Source organism: Arvicola amphibius, chromosome 4 (genome assembly GCF_903992535.2).
Source record: "Arvicola amphibius chromosome 4, mArvAmp1.2, whole genome shotgun sequence".
Classification (NCBI taxonomy): domain Eukaryota; kingdom Metazoa; phylum Chordata; class Mammalia; order Rodentia; family Cricetidae; genus Arvicola; species Arvicola amphibius.
In genome coordinates this window covers 58,566,470-58,582,845 of record NC_052050.1, presented here as the reverse complement: position 1 = coordinate 58,582,845, position 16,376 = coordinate 58,566,470, and the positions used below count along the sequence as shown (strand labels likewise).

The 16,376-nt window shown below is 38.9% G+C and overlaps 1 protein-coding gene across 17 annotated transcripts in view; it reads right to left on the bottom strand.

The window, feature by feature from the left end:
* Nucleotides 1–16,376, bottom strand: part of Ncor1 (nuclear receptor corepressor 1) — a 162,619-nt gene that overhangs the window by 49,910 nt on the left and 96,333 nt on the right. For 12 of the 17 annotated variants that reach the window (XM_038324739.1, XM_038324736.1, XM_038324741.1 and 9 more), the window contains 3 exons: nucleotides 11,981–12,530; nucleotides 8,153–8,282; nucleotides 3,657–3,852 (listed from right to left, as the gene is read on the bottom strand). In XM_038324739.1, coding sequence (XP_038180667.1) covers nucleotides 3,657–3,852; nucleotides 8,153–8,282; nucleotides 11,981–12,530 — 876 coding nt within the window. The remainder of the gene's footprint in view (nucleotides 1–3,656; nucleotides 3,853–8,152; nucleotides 8,283–11,980; nucleotides 12,531–16,376) is intronic. The other 5 variants (XM_038324747.1, XM_038324752.1, XM_038324755.1 and 2 more) reach the window with 2 other exon arrangements.

The window sequence follows — 16,376 nt, the reverse complement described above, 5'->3', positions numbered from 1 at the left end:
TATAGCAGCGAAAGTAAACACACTCCTAATCCAAGCAGAATTCCCTAGTACTTAACTGTTTGTTTTTCAGTGGTGATAATGGTGTGGGTTTTGCTTATTTATTTTGGCACAAGGTCTCACTCTGTAGCTCAAGCTGGAGTAGAACTCACTAAGTAATTCACAATGGCCTTAATCTTGTGAAAAGTCCTGTTGCCTTAACCCCTTCAAGTACTAGAATTACAAACAGAACTGTCCTGAGGAGCTGATGGTATTTACATATAAACTGACACTACAGCTCCTTTTTAATCTATAAATTCATCTGTGAAGTTGGGTTCAAAGCATCTGTTATGGAGCTGAGGAGATAGTTCAGTGGTTAAGAGCACTGTTTGATCTTCCAGAGGTCCTTAGTTCAATTCCCAGCACCCACATAGTGGCTGTTCACACCCATCTATAATAAGATTTGGTGCCATCTTCTGGTGTGCAGGCATACATGCAGCCATAACACTGCATACATAAATAACTCTTAAAAAAAATGTCATGTTTTCCATACAGATGAAACTTAAATGCAATCATTTAAAATATATCTAAAAGAGTGTCCCAGACACTTACTACACAGTATTTATGAACAAGCCCAAAGAAGAGATATACAGCTTGTAGAAATAAAATACTGGATTAATACATTAGATGGGCTAACAAAATAAAGCCTTTATGTAAAAATAAAAAATGATCCCACTTTGTAAAGCCATCCTGAATCAAACTATAAAGCCCTTAATGTCAGGGTAATTTAACATTAAATTTTGATTTTAAGATCACTACATTATGATTACAAATTCAACCACTGGGCTGGAAAGATGGCTCAGAGGTTAAGAGCACTGCTGCTTTTCCAGAGGTCCTGAGTTCAATACACAGCGACCACATGGTGGCTCACAATCATCTGTAATGAGATCTGGTCTGCAGGGATACAGGCAGACAGAACACTGTATACATAATAAATAAATAAATCTTTAAAAAAAAATTTAGTCACCACTGAAATCTAAAGAACAAAGAACAAAGGATTAGCTGCAGAGAAATGCATCTTACAGTATCAAGTTCAACATATCAGCTCTGGTCACTCTATCTCTATACATGTCAAAAAACAAAGAGTGATGTTTGTAGCAATATTGAGATTCTAAACTATGATATCCAATAAGAATTACCCACATACTAATAAATGAATAATGTGAGGCTTAGGCAGGAGATCAAATGATTGAACTGAATGTCATTTTTTCTGAGTTTTATTTTATCCTTTAAAAAATGCTATTCTAAACAGGGTGGTGGTGACGCACGCCTTTAATCCCAGCACTCGGGAGGCAGAGACAGGTGGATCTCTGTGAGTTTGAGTCCAGCCTGATCTACAAGAGCTAGTTCCAGAACAGGCTCCAAAACTACAGAGAAACCCTGTGTCACAAAGAAAAGAGAAAAAAGTAAAAAAATTTCATAATGATACACAAGAAACAGGCATTTATTTTATAATTTACTAATAGCTTATGTCATATGTGATATTTAAAAGATAAACATCTCTGGGGGCTAGGATGTGACATGCCAATTAGAACACACAGTCTAAGTTAAATCCCCTGTAGAAAGAAGAAAGGGATATCATGATTTTTTTGGGGGGGGGGGCATGGGGTGCCTCAAGACAGAGTTTCTCTGTATAGCACTGGCTATTCCAGAACTCACTCTGTAGTCCAGGCTGACCCCGAACTCAGAGATATACCTGTCTCTGTCTTCAGAGGGCTGTGATTAAAGGTGTGCCCCACCACTGTCTGTAGGGGTGGATCACTTTACATTCCTTCAGCATATAACATCTAAGTACCCACTGTATTGATTATAAAACTAGGGATTAAAGAGTCTCAAAATGTAATTCAGTAAAAGTCATCAAAATTCCCACCTACTTCATTAGAGAAATATTCACTTAGGAGGGATATGATGACATGGCCCTGAAATCCCAGCACTTGGGAAGCTAAGGCAGGTTAATTCTAAGTTCAGGGTCAGCTGAGCTACATAGAGAATTCGAGGACAGCATGGGCTACCGCAACCCTATCCTGAAGGGAGGGAAAGAAAGTCGGGAAGGGAGAGATAATGGAAGGAGAAAAAGAAAAAAAATAACAAAAAACAAAGATTTCCTTATAGCTAAGGGTGAGTTAGTGGAAGGGCACTTGCTCATTATGGACTGGGTTCAGTTAGCAGTGAGGGAGAGAGATTTACTTTGTATTCTTTCCATGCCTTAGTTTTATTTCCCTAGTTCACATTTTTCCTTGCATGAGATTTATGTTTAAGGGCTACTGATCTGGCTCAGGAGGTAAAAGTGTTTGCTATGAAAGCCTGATGACCTAAGTTCTATGCCCAGATTCCACTGTGCAAGGAGAGGATGGCCTCCTTAAAGCTATCCTCCAAACTTCAAATGCACAACATGCACATGCATAATAATTAAAAACAATTTGCGTTGAGGACAATAACAAGCTCATATAGGAAAGTCTATCGTAAGAGGTTCTGTATGTTATGTAACTAAACCTCATCACTGGTGTGGCATGGAGTGAGGAGTCAGTAGGATCAGCTACTCTACAATCAGACTTTTACATTAAATAGTCTTTAACATGCATACATGGCTTTGCAAATCTGATTGCTCTTGTCTATGTAAAGTATTACAAAATACTTCTGAATTAGTCATAGACAATTTTAGTATTTATATATTCTAAGCATACTTAAAAAGTTTAGCACCCATGTGCCAATTCTAACCATATCAAATTATTGAAATTGAGAAATTACCAATTCAAATTAAAGTAAAAATGTATCACGCTCTAACTAAAATAGGTTAAGTCAATTCAAATATCATTTGAAATAGTAAGTGATAGAGCAGGCATAAGTCTTTTTACTGCAGTCTCTACTGTAGGTAAGAGCTAAGCCATGTGTTATGTAACAATATTGACTGTTTTATTTTATGGCCCTAGCAAGATAAATATGTATTTTTATTTTCACTTGTTGATGAGAAAACTAGAGGAATAAAAAACTAAGTATCAGTCTGGAGAGATGGCTCAAAGGTTAAGAGCACTGGCTGTTCTTCCAGAGGTCCTGAGTTCAATTCCCAGCAACCACATGGTGTCTCACAACCATCTGTAATGAGATCTGGTGCCCTCTTCTGGCCTACATGCATACAGACAGACAGAACACTGTAGTACACATAATAAATAAATAAATCTTTTTTTTTTTTTTTTAAAAGACTATCTTTGCCAATGATCACACATCTAACAGGCTGAAGACTGAGTCAGGGTAATAATCAGCTGCTACAAAGGTACCTCCACCATCACATCAGAACATTACACAGCCACAGGTGACATGCTTCAGTAACAGACCATCAGTTTCTATCTTGAAAAGTTAGATTAATGGAAGATAAAGCAGTTTTTTTTTACTCTCAGAAGAATGAATTCAGAAAATTCATATTAGCTAGAATGCTATTAACAATGTTACTGCTGTCTTTTGGTAGTCACCAGTATTGAATAGTATAACCAGCATCAGTTTAAGGACTCCTCTGTCAGTGACACATGTAATAAACTGATTAAAACACAGATCACCAAGGACACACACTATCTTGGAGTTCAGCTTGACTGACTCCCTTTGAAGTGATGGTTCCATCTACCTACCTTCCCATTCCCTGTTTGGACTCTTAGAAGTACCACATGGACTTGTAGAGCTTCTACATTCCAAGTCGATCTGTTCTTGCCTCTGACGCTGTTCCTCCAGGAGTGCTGACTCATGCATGGCCTTAATGTGACGCTGGTAAAGAGCATAGCCACTCACGGGGGTTCCAATTGGTATACTACATGGGGTGCAAGAAACCTACAAGGGGACAAAATGTCAAATTGAAATGTGCCAATGGCCACTGTAGCAGTAATTACCAACTGTTAAAAGTAATGTGTATTCCTGAAATGCTAAGGACTGAACTAATTTGACCACTCTTCAGAACAAATTCTAGGTAGGTATTAAAGAACTGATCACAGAGGCTGGAGAGATGGCTCAGCAGTTAAGAGCATTGCCTGCTCTTCCAAAGGTCCTGAGTTCAATTCCCAGCAACCACATGGTGGCTCACAACCATCTGAACTGAGATCTGATGCCCTCTTCTGGCCTGCAGGCAGACACACAAAATATTGTATACTAAATGAATGAATGAATGAATGAATACATAAATAAATATTTTTTAAGAAGAGCTGATCACAGAAGAAATAATACAAGCTGAAATACAAAATAAATCAAACCCAGAAACTAAAGATCATTTGTCTAATTCAAATGCTTGTCATCAATTTGGCTCTCAGTCTCATTCCACATCTCTTACCAGACAATGTCCTATGTGGCAATGACTCAGAAACTTCTTTCTACAAGTTCCACACTCATAAAAACTATCTACCTTTGAGTCATGTTTAACAGCTCAAAGAAACTTTCTACTAAACAACCTACCTCAGCAAGAAACGCAGCTTATCCATGTCCCCCAACCTCCCCTTCCCCAAACTGACTCATCCAGACAGTCTCTAACAAGGGGAACCCACCTTGATTTGCTTTCCATTCAGTAGTGGTCATTTCTTTCATCCTAAACAGCATTTGTCTCACGTTGTAACTAAAGTTTTTTTGTTTTTAAGTTTTTCGAGACAGGGTTTCTCTGTAGCTTTGGAGCCTGTCCTAGAACTAGCTCTTGTAGAGCAGGCTGGCCTTGAACTCACAAAGATCCACCTGCCTCTGCCTCCCGAGTGCTGGGATTAAAGGCATGCGCCACCACTGCCTGGCTGTAACTACAGTCTGTTTTGTGTTTGAGACAAGGCAGCCCTGGCTGGCTAGGCACTCACTATATGGCCCAGGCTGGCTCTAAGTTCATAGCAATCCTGTGTCAACTCTCTTGAACATTGTGATGATAGGTGTGCACAACCCACTCTGCTTGCAACTATGTTTTTCTTATTTATGATTAAATACTTCATAAAAAAACAAATAGTCAGGGGCTGGAGGGATGGCTCAGAGGTTAAGGGCACTGGCAGCTCTTCCAGAGGTCCTCAGTTCAATTCCCAGCAACCATATGGTGGCTCACAACCATACATAATGAGACCTTGTACCTTCCTCTGGCCTACAGGCATACATGCAGATAAAATATTTATACATAGTAAATAAATAAATCTTAAAAAAAAATAATAGCCTTAGAGGCCCTAGAAATCTACCATATATTAGAGACTATATGCTCTAAACACTACTATAGATTTTACACAGCCATAATTGGGTCTTACAACACAAGTATGACATTTATTTTACATGTGAATCTTGCTTTTCCTTCTTGTGGCAGAACACCACATCAAACTGTTTCAGTCCAACAGAAATGTTAAATCCTTTGTAGACTCTGAAATTTCTACCTAAGAGGCTACTGTTCCTCTAAGACACTCATAATCCTTGGGACAATACAATAAATGAAGGCAGTCATGTACAAACTAATACTGTGTTAATTCCATTTCTGTAAGTCACTGTAAGTATCTGTTCTTGGCCCACAACTTATATTCTTGGACTGTGCAGAACTAAGAGTCTTTTACGCCAAACGGTGGTATACTCTCGTAAACCTTTGCATTCGGGAGACTAAGGAAGGAGGATTAGGGTAAATTCAACTACCTGGGCTATAGAGTAAACCTTTGCATTCGGGAGACTAAGGAAGGAGGATTAGGGTAAATTCAACTACCTGGGCTATAGAGTTGAGTTCCTGGACAGCCTGGACTGTTCACAGGACTCTGTCTCAAATCAGAGTGTGTCTAGGGGCTGAGATATGATTTAGTCAGTACAATACTTGTCCCCAGCACTGCATGAACTCAGCATGTTGGTGCATGAATGTAATCCCCAGCGCTCAGCAGGCAGAGACATATGGAACAGAAGTTCAAGGTTATCCTTTGCTACAGAGTGAACTCAAAGTTAGCTTGGGATATACCTCAAGAAAAACATAAATTAAAAAATATAAAAAAATATTTTTTTATGTCAGTGAGATTACTACTGGCTGGTGGCCAAGAAGATTAAGGCATGAACAGAGGGCTGAATTTTGAGCTGAACTCAGCCCAGCCAAGAGTACCTCCAAGCTCTGGATGGAAAAGAGATGTTGGAGGGTCACGCACTCATCACTAGAGGCCAATGATTTAATCAATCATGCCTATATCATATGAAATCTTCCTCCATAACCAAACAAACTCCTAAATGGCAGGGGTCAGAGAGCTTAACTTGGTGAAAACATAGAGGTGCTGGTAGGCTTGTAAGACCCAGAGGAAAAGAAAATTGGACCTGCTTTCCCACACACCTTGCTGTATACATCTCTTCAATCTGGGAGTTTCTTAAGTTGTATCCTTAGTAACAGAGCAGTAAGAGTAAGGAAATTGTTTTCTTAGGTTCTATGAGACAGAGATCACGAACCTCTGATTTGCAGCCTCAGTTGCGTAAAAGTGTGACTGACCTGGAATCCAATAATTATATGAAGAGTGTATAAAATAAGGAAATTAGACCTTGTAATTGTGTCTCTCAATAATTCAGACTTGGTGTGGGACAAAATCCCACACATTTGATATGAGAATTGTAGGAAAAAAAGAAAAAAACCCCAAAAACAAGAACCTCATTAGTATCTAATGGAGGCAAATTCTTAGAAATAGAAAGGAGAATAGCAATGGTTAGGTAGTTGGAGTTGTTGAGGCAAAGGGGTGTTGTTTAATTAGTAGAGAGTTTGAGATTTGGGAGACAGCAAAGATCTGGCACTGTATTATTTTTTTTTTCTTTTTTCTTTTTTTGGTTTTTCGAGACAGGGTTTCTCTGCAGCTTTTTTAGAGCCTGTCCTGGAACTAGCTCTTGTAGACCAGGCTGGCCTCGAACTCACAGAGATCCGCCTGCCTCTGCCTCCCGAGTGCTGGGATTAAAGGCGTGCGCCACCACCGCCCGGCTCTGGCACTGTATTATTTAATATAGTGAATAATACTTAGGCTACTGAACTATATATACACTAAAAATGGGTAAAGTGAGTTCTGAGAATAATTGAGTGTTGAATGCTTGGTTCTAAATGAGGTTTGTAGCACCTCTCCCAAGGCTCAGGAACAATAAAGATGAGAAAATGGAAAGCCTCTAAGAGCTGAGGGTAAGAAGTGGTGTGAAACGATGAACTCTGGGTATGTGCCATGGCCACTTCACTCATGATTGCACTACAACTATGTTTATCTGAAAAAACTTGGGGGCCTGTCAAAACCTCATCACTGATGAGCGATGGGCTTATGAGGCCCCATTTTTCCTGAGAGTACTGACAGTTAAGAGTTGCTAGATGGGCCCAGCAGTGGTGGCACACGCCTTTAATCCCAGCACTAAGGAGGCAGAAGCAGGTGGATCTCTGAGTTCATGGTCAGCCTGGTCTACAAGAGCGAGTTCCAGGACAGGTTCTAAAGCTACAGAGAAACACTGTTTCAAAAAAAAGAAAAAAATTTGCTAGATGGATATCATCTTTTTCAATGGCAGACATTGATACATTGGTAAGCTACCCATGCTCTAGTAAGTAACCTCCCCACCCATGGTCATACAAACAACTCTTATTAGACTGAGTAAGACCCCACATATGCCGACACAAGAGAGTAGAGAGGGGACTTAATGGAAAGAAGAAGGGTTTCAGTGGAAAGGAAAATGGGAAGAAGCAGAATAATAAAGGGTAAACATTACCAGAATTCATTATATACATATAACCAATTGTGAAAAACAAAACAAAAAATAGATGGTCTTCTTCAAGGAAAGCACATCAACTGGCTGTCCAGTGCCAAAAGGTCAGCCCTGATAACACACATACAAGTAACATTATATGGACCTCACAGGTTCTATTTAGGTATTCTACACATACATACAAATATACAAATGTGTGTGTGTGGCCATGAATTTGAAGGAGAAGAGGGAGGAGTAAATGAAAAGGTTTAAAGGAAGGAAGGAAAAAAATTTTGTAATTAAGTTACAATTTCAAAAATAAGCCAAAAATTTTACTAAAATAGTTAATTTAGATTACTTTTTTTTAACCACAATATTCTAAAAAGTCAAAGAGTTAAGTAAAAGAATAAATATGCCCATGAAGGTCTCTGTTTCAACTTTCCTGTGTAACGATGACACTTACCATTGGCGGGATGACAGCAGCTCGATGTTGAAGCTGTGGCAGATCCAATGGATTTGGTTTAATAGGGGATGAAACTAGTATAGATCCAGTCGGATTTAACAATGAAGGCTTTGCATCCATAGGAAACACTCTATAGTTGGTGGTTTCAAATAAAGATAAAATAAGTTATTTTTATTTATGACTTCAAATGTAAAATCACAATTCATTTGTGTGTGTGTGTGTGTGTGTGTGTGTGTGTGTGAAAGAGAGAGAAAGAGAAATTAGTCTTAATAAGGTGGGCTGAGGGTACAATTCAATAGCAGAATACTTGCCTAGTATGAGCAAGGTCTTAGGTTAAAATCCTAATACAACTAATAAATATATAAACAGTAAAGGCGGAAAAGGGTATTATAGCGCTAATTTTCCAGATAAAGAAATCTAATATTAACTGACAAGTTGATATTTATCTGATTTCAATTATCTACATTTAATCAACAAAAACAATATCAACAAACCCCATAAAATGTTTAATCCCAGCACTCGGGAGGCAGAGACAGGCGGATCTCTGTGAGTTTGAGGCCAGCCTGGTCTACAGAGCTAGCTCCAGGACAGGATCCAAAGCTACAGAGAAACCCTGTCTCGGAACAACAACAATAATGAAGTTTAGTATCAATTTACTAATATACAGGCATATGCTAAAAACTAGTCCCTTGAACCACCAAGTCTGACAGCTCCCAGGACATACATGGTAAAAATGAGAGAGCCAATTCTCACAAGTTGTCCTCTGAGCTACACATGTTCACAGTGTTATACATGAGTACTATGCGCGCGCGCGCACACACACACACACACACATATGGTGCTATGTATGAATGCTGTACCACACACACACAGAGTAACTGAATCTAAAAAACAAAACAAAACAAAACAAAAAAAAAAAACTAGTTCCCAGGTATGGAGAGAGATGGCTCAGACATTGAAGGCTAGGCTCACAATGGAAAAACAAGGGGGCTGGAGAGATGGCTCAGTGGTTAAGAGCATTGCCTGCTCTTCCAAAGGTCCTGAGTTCAATTCCCACCAACCATATGGTGGCTCACAGCCATCTGTAATGAGGTCTGGTGGCCTCTTCTGGCCTGCAGGCATACACACAGACAGAATATCGTATACATAATTAATAAACAAATAAATAAATGTTAAAAAAAAGAAAAGCAAAACAAAAAAACCTAGTTCCCTAGGTTTTTTTCCTGGGATCACAGGGAAGAAGCAACACTCATTTAAAACTTAAGAATTTTACCCAAAATTCCAAATTTCAGGCTTCTTATACAAAATATAAGGAAATGAAAATGGAGAGCCATCATTCCCACACAGTAGAAACATGCAGTCATGTGTCCCTCTACTCCCAGCCATTCCACACAACACCTACTCCACTTGCCTCTAATGCCTACACACGAGTTTAAGATGTCCAATACATAAACTTGATATAGTTTACAAACATACATATAATAAAATGGTGTTGTATTTTATAGCCTTGGTTATATTTCTCAATGCTATAATAGTCACTGGGTAAAGATAAACATTTTTTAATGTGTGGACTGGTAAGAAAATAAAAATGTATGAAGAAAAACAACTTCTTAATTGTATTCTTAAAAGATGGTATCAAAGATATAGAAAACTGGAAATATAATTTTTAACATCTTAGAAGTTCTATAGGTTTTAGGGTTTCATTCAGAATTCACCAAGTTTTTACAATGATTTGGGGGATCAATCCAAGGACATCACGGTCTGCCACTGAGCACGACCTGCAAAGCACACAGAGGGAAGACTATCCCAGCTGTGTCTAAACAAGCTTGCTTTCTAAGGTCACTGTCATTCTAATTTTTAGTTACTAAACCAAGCAGCACGCAATATATAATAATTCCAATTTCAGATTTAAAAAAAAAAAGCCTTTTTAAAAAGCCAATACTGGCCAGGTGGTGGTGGCGCACGCCTTTAATCCCAGCACTCAGGAGGCAGACAGATCTCTGTGAGTTCAAGGCCAACCTGGTCTACAACAGCTAGGTCCATGACAGGCTCCAAAACTACAGAGAAACCCTGTCTTAAAAAAACAAACAAAAAAAAAAGGTCAATACTGCTTTAATCTGTATATATTACTCTAGTTAAAGACTGGGGCTGGGCCTCAAGATGATTCCAAGGATATAGATGCTTGCGACCAAACTAGACAACTTGAATTAAATCCCTGAAATTTGTTCTCGCCTCCACATGGGACATGGACGGGGACACACACACACACACACACACACACACACACGTTAAAAAGAAAAAGTAAATTGTTTTAATTAAAAAAAAAAAAGAAAAAAGAAAAACAAAAAGTAGGAACAATTACTATAAATTCTACACTATTAAGAGAAGAAAGAGGACTGGTCTAGATGACTGCATTTTCTAGCAAATGGATGGTTAGACAAATGTTTACTTAAATGTTTACTTAAATGTTTACTAGTGACAATTCGAGCGCTTGGACTCTCTTGAGGACCCTAGTCTAGAGAACTAAATGTCAGCATGTACAGTGATACCGGGACACACGACAGACAAAGCGGAGCTCTGTGGAAATCTGGCTCCGCATGAGAAGCTCTTCATCTTCGGTTTACTAAAAAGTAAGTGGCTTTAAAGAGTGAGGAAGTGCTCGGATTTCTGACTATGTTTTACTCTTAATTCACTTTTGGAATCTGCAACAATCCAACATGTCTGCTTCTAGGTGTTCATATATCTTTTGAGGAAAAGGGAACATCCAGGTATTAAAATTATTAAATTACTATGACTTTCTGTAAAATATCTTTATAAGTCTGATACTTATGCATTTTTATAATTAATTTGCCTTTAGTGACTAAAAATACTTAACCTTTATTTGTAGACTAGTGTGATGACTCAGCAAGAAAGCCCTTGTCACTAAGCCTAACGAAAGAGCTAAGTACCTGGAAGCCGATGGTGGACAAAGCCCACTACCATGAGTTATCTTCTGACCATGATGGCACACACACTTCCTTTCTCACAAAATCTAATTAATCAATTTGTATATTTGATATTTTATATCACAAATATGACTAATTTAAAATTATAACCAATATCAAAAATTGTCAATATAATTTCTGCTAACTTGTACTAAGTTATGGTCTTTAAAATTTCAGGGCCTGGATACAACTCAGTGAGAGTGCTTACAGTACATGGGCAATGTCCTAGCTTTGATCCCCAGCAACACACAAGAATGAAAGAAAAGAAAAAAGAAACTCTTCACAGCCATGTCACTAATGCTAGCAGTAGGAAACAGAAGAAGGAGCACCACAAATGCAAGGCCAGCCAGGATTACCTAGCGAGTTCTGGCTCAATGTGACCTCATAACAAAAGCTGTCCCCAAACCCAAAAACAGCAATAATAAATAAAACATTTCAACAATGGTATATCTCCTTATAGTATTTCCTTTATTCTATAACGCTGGGCTAAACAAACCAACTTAGATAAACCCAGAGGTAAAGCCAAGGCCCTCCTTCCATCGTCTTCACCACCTACCACTGCTGCCCACCTCAAGCACCACAGTGTGACCACGGTTTTAGTCACAACTCTGCTGGCTGAAAACCACTCCCTCCCTCTGCTATCCCAGAATAACGTAACAATGCAGATAAAGAAGGTATTTATCATTGCACTATTTTAAAGAAACACACAAACACACACACACATGCACACTGCTCAATATTAAAACCATGGATTGCGAGGAATTAGTCATTATCTGTACAGGAGCCATCTCTGTGGCCATCTCTGTGGCGGTTAGAAAGCAGAGATGAACAGGCCCAGCCTCACCTCGGCCTCTCAGGCTCTCCGTCCACATCCTCGTCAGCACTGCACGTGGCGCTGGAGTCGTTGTCCGATTGCGGCTCAGGTCTCTGGATGTTCATCTGCTCAGCCACCACCAAGTCTTCATCTCTGGACTCTGTCTGCTCACTGGTCTCCAAGTCTCTCTCTTTGGCATCTCCTTCACCTTGAGACGCAGTGCTTTCTGACCCCCGCACTTCTGCGTCCACAGAGTCGGCTTTGGGAGCGGCTGGCGGATCAAGAACAGAACTGGCTTCAGTACCGCACTCCTCACGGTCTACGTCCATCGGCTCTGCTGTCTCCACGCTGGCACTGTCAGTCGCCTGGGCCTCCACGCTTTCACTTTCAGCTGGTTTTGTGCTTGGAACTGCTGAAGAGGGAGATGCACAGGGTGCAGGGTCAGTGGTGGCCTCAAGCTCAGCCACAGGTTCGGTGTTTCCTCGAGAAGCAGCATTTTCACTGCTGTCTTCACTGGGCTTGGCAGCTTCAACTGGTGAAGGAGAGGGAGCACTTTCTGTATCAGAACTATTTTCAGCACCTTAAAGATAATGATACAGCATAAACATCTGATAATAAACGGGTTGCAGGTGGTGACAGAAACCATGCTTGTTTAGGATGAACTTGACTGGTGTGGTGACATCAGAGAAGTGAGAACAGCTTTAAAAGTGTAAAAGTAAAGGATCAAATTGTCTTGACCTTCTGAAATTGAAAGTAAAAAAACTCTTATATATCTAAAAAAAAGGTTTATTTTAAAGGCAAAGAAAAGATGGGATAACAAAGCTAAACAAAAATAATCAATGAAAGACACATTCTGTTGAAAGATATTTTTAATGGTAAAAAGTTAACATAAGACAACACACAGAAATGTCTTTAGAAAAACAGGTTCACTATGAAGCCATGAAGTCTGTCCAGGCTGAGGCTTTTGGTTTTTGTCTGACACAAACTAGAGTAATCTGAGAAGAGCGAACCACAGTTGAGAATCCGCTACCATAAGACTGGCCTGTAGGCATGCCTTTGAGGCATTTTCTCAATTGGGGACTGATAGGGCAGGTGTGCCATCCTAGGGCAGGTGGTCTTTGAGAGCAGAAGAAAGTTCTGAACATTTAACTTCAGCAAGCTTGTAAACAGCACTCCGCCAGGGCTTTTGCTTCAGTTTCTACTTCCAGATTTGTACCTTGGGTTCCTGCCCTGCCTTCCGTTGGTGATAAAGTGTGATCTGAGTTGTAAGTTGAAGTGTAAAAAATAAACCCTTTTCTCCTTAAGTTGTTTTTGGTCATTGTGTTAATCACAGCAATAGAAACACTAACTAGGACAAAATTATATTGTTGGCTTGGAAAAATGAGTATTATATGACCATCTGTGAATAAACATTTTTAACACAGAATAATTTTAAAACTGGAAAATTAGTTTTTCACTTATTCAAATATGTGCATGCGCAGAGTTGTTTGAGGTATGGAGACACAGCAATGAAAAGAAATTATATTTTTAAAAATACTTTTTTCTTTTACTTTTATATGTACGTGTGTTTTGCCTGTGTTTATATGCATCAGTTCCCTAGAACTGGAGTTAGCAGACATGACTATGAGCTACCACCTGGGTGCTGGAACTAAACTTGGTTCTTCTAGAAAGATAAAGTGTTCTTAACCACTGAACCATCTATCGAACCCCACAAACTGAACATTCTCATGGAGCCTACATTCTAGTGTGAAATAGACAATGAATAACAAATATTTTAAATATACTACATAATAGATAAGTGACTATATAAACCAAATAAGCAGTGAGAGAGAGGACTATAAAGGGTAAAGAAATGTCTTGAAAAGGGACTTAAAAGAAGGAAAAAGTGGACTTTGGGCAGATCTGGGAAAATTCATAGACAATTTTCACAAAGCGTCAAGTTCAGAATGGGATTATTCTGCTCAGAAATAGCAGGCGAATGGTGTGATTGGAGAAGAGAACAGGCAAATGGAAATACAACCCACAGAAAGCTCAGAGGCACAACAGTAAACTCATGAAGTCACATCAATCACCAAGAAAGCTTTGGACTCTTGAGGAAATGGAGATGTGTTTCTGTCTTTGGTATAAGGAATAAGTTTGGTTGGATTTATATTTTACAAGGAAAAACCCAGCTTCTGGGTATAAAACAAACAAAACACCAGAATGCAACCAAAAGAACCAAGGAACACCCAAACAGGAAAATACCATAGAGAAGAGACCAGCAATGGGAATAAGGACACCTGAACTCATATTCAAACAAGCAGCCACTATCTGTTGATGGACTGTATGGGGAAAAGAGAATTGTTGTCAAGTAACTGACAGAGGTAAGGATGGTGAGAAAGAGCAGCCTAGTGTGGGACTATAGCATCAAGCTCTGGATATCAACTTAGAAGTGGCTTTGAGGAACGCAACTGAAAGTTAAAAGGTAGATGCACGAGCAAGAGTTCAGGCAAAGCTTAAAAAATGGAAGCAATTGCCAAACGTCAGATAAAAATAATGAAAAGCAACCAAAAAAAACGTGAATTGACTTTAAATTCTGATTATATAGTTAGGAAAGTTAATAAGTTACTTATCCTAAAAACATTAAAAGAATCCAATACAAGCCTTTCTCAGGTTTCTTCTTCCAAACTACAGAAAACTAGCTAAACAAACCATTCACAAAGCACCAGCTAAACAAACCATTCTTTTCTAAAACTAAGAAAATAAATGGGCAAGCCCTTGGTGACTCAGAACAAAAATCTAAGTCCAGATTTTAGTAAAATTTGGTTTTGCAGATTTAACTCTTCTCACCATAGATAAATATTTAGCTGGACATTTTAGGATAGCATAGACAGGTATTATCCTGTCTACAACCAGCTGCCATTAATCTTCTACTCACAAGAGCCTTGCCACATACTACAGTGAGTACATTAATGGAACCTCTTGAGGGTCAGCAGGAAACATGAGGTCATAGGTCATGTAAACTCCAGTAACTTTATCCTCTAGGACACCATGTAAAAGAAGCTGAGCTAAAAAGAAGCGAGAAGAGAGCTTGGAAATCTTTGGACAAATGTGTTTCTATTATAAGGAGACTACTATAGATAACACAGGCTGCCTATAGCATGAACATCAGATCAAACTCACACACTATCTTATTTTCATACTTCTGAGTGTAAAAAAAAAAAAAGCTTTCACAATCAAACAAGGAGAGGGGTTTTGTTTTGGTCTTGGGCCTTTGCAGGGTGGAAATCTCCAGTCCTGCTCATGTATACAAATGTATGAAACGAAGCTTGGGCTGAACTGTGTTCCTTCCTCACAGTTCAATGTTGAACTCCTAACTGCATCTGAGATAAGGCAGAATACATCTGCTTTTCAGAACAACTGAGGTTAAATGAGGTCATAAAGGTGGGTTGTTGTTGAGAGAAAGCAATACAGGAGTGCACAAGTAATGGATATGAGTGGACAAAATAAGGCAGAAGGAAGCAAGTCTACAAGACAGAGCGGAGCTTGCCTAGCACCTTGACTTTGAACTTCTAACCTCCAAAACTGTAAAAACACATATCTGTAGTTTAACCCACTCAATGTACACTACTCTACTACAGTAGCCCAGAAATTAATACAACTGTCCCCTTTCCACTGTTCAAGATCCCCAGAAGATTCCTAAAACTTAAGGTAGTACTGTCTCCAGTATATCTTGGTAAAACATTCACAGATATGGTCGTTTCATTTAAAAATTAAATTGATAATAAAATAGGATGATTACAAAACTATAGTTTAGGGGCTGGAGAGATGGCTCAGAGGTTAAGAGCATTGCCTACTCTTCCAAAGGTCCTGAGTTCAATTCCCAGCAACCACATGGTGGCTCACAACCATCTGTAATGGGGTGTGGTGCCCTCTTCTGGCCTGCAGGCATACACACAGACAGAATATTATATACATAATAATAAATAAATATTTTAAAAAACTATAGTTTAATAAAAGTTATGCTGACGTGGTTTCTAACACTCAAGTTATGAAATGTAACATGTACTGTTATTACACGGTAACTGCAAATAACTGAAATTAGTAAGATTTTATTCACATTTGCAACCATGGGGAATAGTAGTTAATAGATTCATTTGCACAGCTTTGAAAATGAGAGTTCTCATTAGAAAGTGACTGATGTTTAAGAGACCTGGAAGAAATACGAACACTTCAAGCTTTCCTGCACTATTCTCAGTCTTGACTCTCAGTCTGAGCTTGTTCCAATACTCTCTTATATTAACTGACCCATTTTAAAAAAAAAAAAACTGATGGAGAAAAAGTTGACTTACTGTAGCATACAGAGCTTCCTAAGTTTATATAAAATAGAAGCACTGACAAGGAAAATACCAACAACTCTATACACAGTTTAAACTCTAATGAAAAA